Source organism: Orycteropus afer, unplaced genomic scaffold, assembly GCF_000298275.1.
Source record: "Orycteropus afer afer isolate SDZICR_OR568_19922 unplaced genomic scaffold, OryAfe1.0 scaffold00123, whole genome shotgun sequence".
Classification (NCBI taxonomy): Eukaryota; Metazoa; Chordata; class Mammalia; order Tubulidentata; family Orycteropodidae; genus Orycteropus; species Orycteropus afer.
In genome coordinates, this window is record NW_006921710.1 from 6,912,956 (window position 1) to 6,916,042 (window position 3,087).

General features: G+C 42.5%; 1 protein-coding gene across 1 annotated transcript in view; it reads right to left on the bottom strand.

The window, feature by feature from the left end:
* GARNL3 (GTPase activating Rap/RanGAP domain like 3) overlaps positions 1–3,087 on the bottom strand; it is a 165,882-nt gene that overhangs the window by 6,493 nt on the left and 156,302 nt on the right. Inside the window, exons 25-26 of the mRNA XM_007944319.2 lie at positions 1,126–1,264; positions 121–336 (exon numbers count right to left, since the gene is read on the bottom strand). Of these exons, the coding sequence (XP_007942510.1) occupies positions 121–336; positions 1,126–1,264 (355 nt within the window). The remainder of the gene's footprint in view (positions 1–120; positions 337–1,125; positions 1,265–3,087) is intronic.

A 3,087-nucleotide genomic window follows, 5' to 3' on the forward strand; every position in this document is an offset into this window, starting at 1 on the left:
AGATGTACTATAATTTACTCATGAGGTTTCCTTATCAACTCATTGTTTTTGAGGATGACAAATATAAAACCAGCTGGTATTTTTACAAACAGTGAAAAGATAAACATCAAGAGCTATTACCCAGCAGTTCTCTGCGGGTCCTGCTTGCTATTTCCTTAATCTCCATGCGAGACAGAGACAAGGAATGAGTAACAGGAATGGCAGCAATGCCGATGCCGATGGACGTGGGTGGCGGGATGACCTTGGAGACTAAGGGAGATTTCAGAGGTCGCTCGATGCTTCTGCCAACAAGGTTTCTGAGTGGGATCTTGTACAGATTTTTGGACTGAATTTCACCTGAAATATGATTTAGAAAAGAACATAAGAACTTTAAGAAAAGTTCAAGCTATTTACAAGAGACTAATTTCTGGTTCTTCAACATAGTTTTGTTATGAAGGAGAAGATTTTATATCATACACTCATCTCCCAAGTGTTATTAGGAGCAGAATTCAGTGATGGTGCCTGATGGCACTGTGTTTTCCAAGAGCATTATTTTCATGTGTAAATTACATAAAATGCAACCACTGATGCTTGCACAGCTACCAGGAGAGAAGACGAAGCAAGAAAAGCAAAAAGCTGCCACAAACCCAGCAGTGCAGCTGCGCTGTTTGGGAAGCTCTGTGCTTAATCGTAACCATGAGTGATAAGGATGACTGATGTGGTAAGAAGTTATAAAAAGCACTGTGTTGAGAGTGATGTGGTAACCACAGCAAAAACCGGTGGATGCATGGACAGAGCCAGATCGAGTGCAAGGCTGGGTGTGCTCAGTAACGTTGAGGTTTTATAACTCTACGCTATCAGCCATAAAAACCCACTGGGAGGAAAAATAAGGTTGCTGTTGCAAGCTGGAAATTCTCTAGCCCTTAACTCACTTCTCCCCATTAAAACAATGTTTTCATAATGGAATTGAAAAAAATTATCCCAAGGTTGTTTTTAATGTAATCAATATATTCAGTAGCAATTTTTTTTTTTTTAAGTGGCTTTAAATAATGACTTCTTTAGGCAGTAATTGCATTTGACAGTGAACTAGAGAATCAATATGAATTAAAAATATCTATCAAAAAGACAGTAAAAACTGGACCTCACCTTCCCCCAGGGAAGAAGGAAATATTGGAGTATCTCTGCCCGGGGGTGTCTGAGGAGAATTGTGGGCACTGGCCGCCTTGGAGCTGCCTCCAGATGAGACCTCATTTACAGTGGCAGTTGCTGTGAAGTATATGTCCGACTAGGAAGAAAGAAAGCATGACAGAGTCGCCCAGCACTCTAGGCCCTGTATTCATCGGTCCTCCCGCCACCCCTCAGAAGCTCCATCCACGGCCAGACGCCTAGACCGGGCCTTCCAGAGTGAAGGCAGGTGCGGTGTGCTAGTTAGCCTTTGCCTGAGCGAAGTTCTCCACTACTTGTATCTATTTGTTGATACACAATAGAAAACATTCCATTTTCCACACATCTGCAAACACAGAACACACACTTCCCGAATGGGGATCTCAGGCACCTAGGATGTTAGACCGGGAAAGGCTCTTAGGAATTCAGTCGGCCCCATTTTACAGATGGGGAAAGAGATCATTCAGGCGCTGATTCAGCGCATGCTCACACCCACCATGACGTGTGCGGGCTCCGGGGTAACGGTGGTGGCTGGAGCTAGCAGGCACTGACTGCCTCAGCAGAGGTGACTGTTAGGAATTTTGCAAGCTGGCTGTTAAACATAGCTATTATTAAAATCAAATTACATAAGCTTTAATGAATTATATTAAAACAATGGTAATAAGTATGAAACTTATCACTTCCTAATTAGTTTACATTTTAGAATTCTCTATCATGTCTGTATGGTGGAAATTCTATCTACTGGTGGCAATTGGCCATCTCTCCCTAAGTCTGCTTTCAGTGGTGTCACACTGGGGGCTTGAAATTAATCATGGTGGGACGGTTTGTAACTATGGAAACTGGCAAACGCTACACATCAGAGCTTGACTTGTTGCTTTGTTGATGGATGAGACTTAAGAAAGTGATGGAGAAAATACAAATAATGAAGCTTAAACATAAAGTAAGGAGCGCTGGTGGCACAATGGTTAAGCACTCAGCTGTAAACCAAAACCTTGGTGGTTCGAACCCACCCAGCTACACCATGTGAAGAAAGACCTGGTGAGCTGCTCCTGTAAAGATTAAGAAAACCCTGTGGAGGCAGTTCGATCCTGCCACATGGAATTGCTATGAGTCAAACTGACTCAACAGCATCCAACAACAACAACACTTAAAGAGTGCGTTGAGTCTAGTACTAAAGCTGAAAGAAGTTTCAGTTTAATGAATACAATTTCCACAAGGGCAAGAAATAGTTCACTAGTAGATCCCATATCAGATTTAATGTCAATAAATTTATTGGAAGAAGAATTATTGGATTGGGATATAACTCCAATTGTAAAATTATTTTTGAAATGTTACCGTAAGTCGGCTACAGATACAAGAATTCAGCAAAATTAACAAAAGCATTCTGTGAGAACCAATTGGCCAAATGGCCTTGACAATAAAAGGCATTGGATATTTTATTATTAGTTGTAAATTGTGAGCTAACAGCCTTTGTATCAGTGAATTATAATCACATACACACAAACACACAACATCCCTGCTTTGGAGAGCTGCTGGTTAAACTTTACGAGCACACCACTGGTGCTGTCAGTGAAGGGCAGCCGCTGCTCCGGCAGACAGTCGGTAGGGAAGGCAGACAAGGAAGCAGTTACCACCAAACGTGATGAACGTCAGGACTGAGGATGCATCGTGGTGTGGGGGCACCCAGAGGACGAGCCCAGTCTGCCAGGGCCAGGGAAGACTATGTGTTGTGTAGCTGACTCAGGGGAGGGGACTAGAACAAGACCTTCTGGATCATGCACTAGCAATAGGATACACCTTGGGAAGTCGTATTCGTCCCTACATGTCTTGGCTTTGCTCAAAATCTGTGTTATTAGACATAGATTAATCAGTTAGCCATTATTTCATAGGATGCAAACTCAAATTGAGAACAGAAGAAGCAAAGCAAGAAAGAGGTAAGCTCTT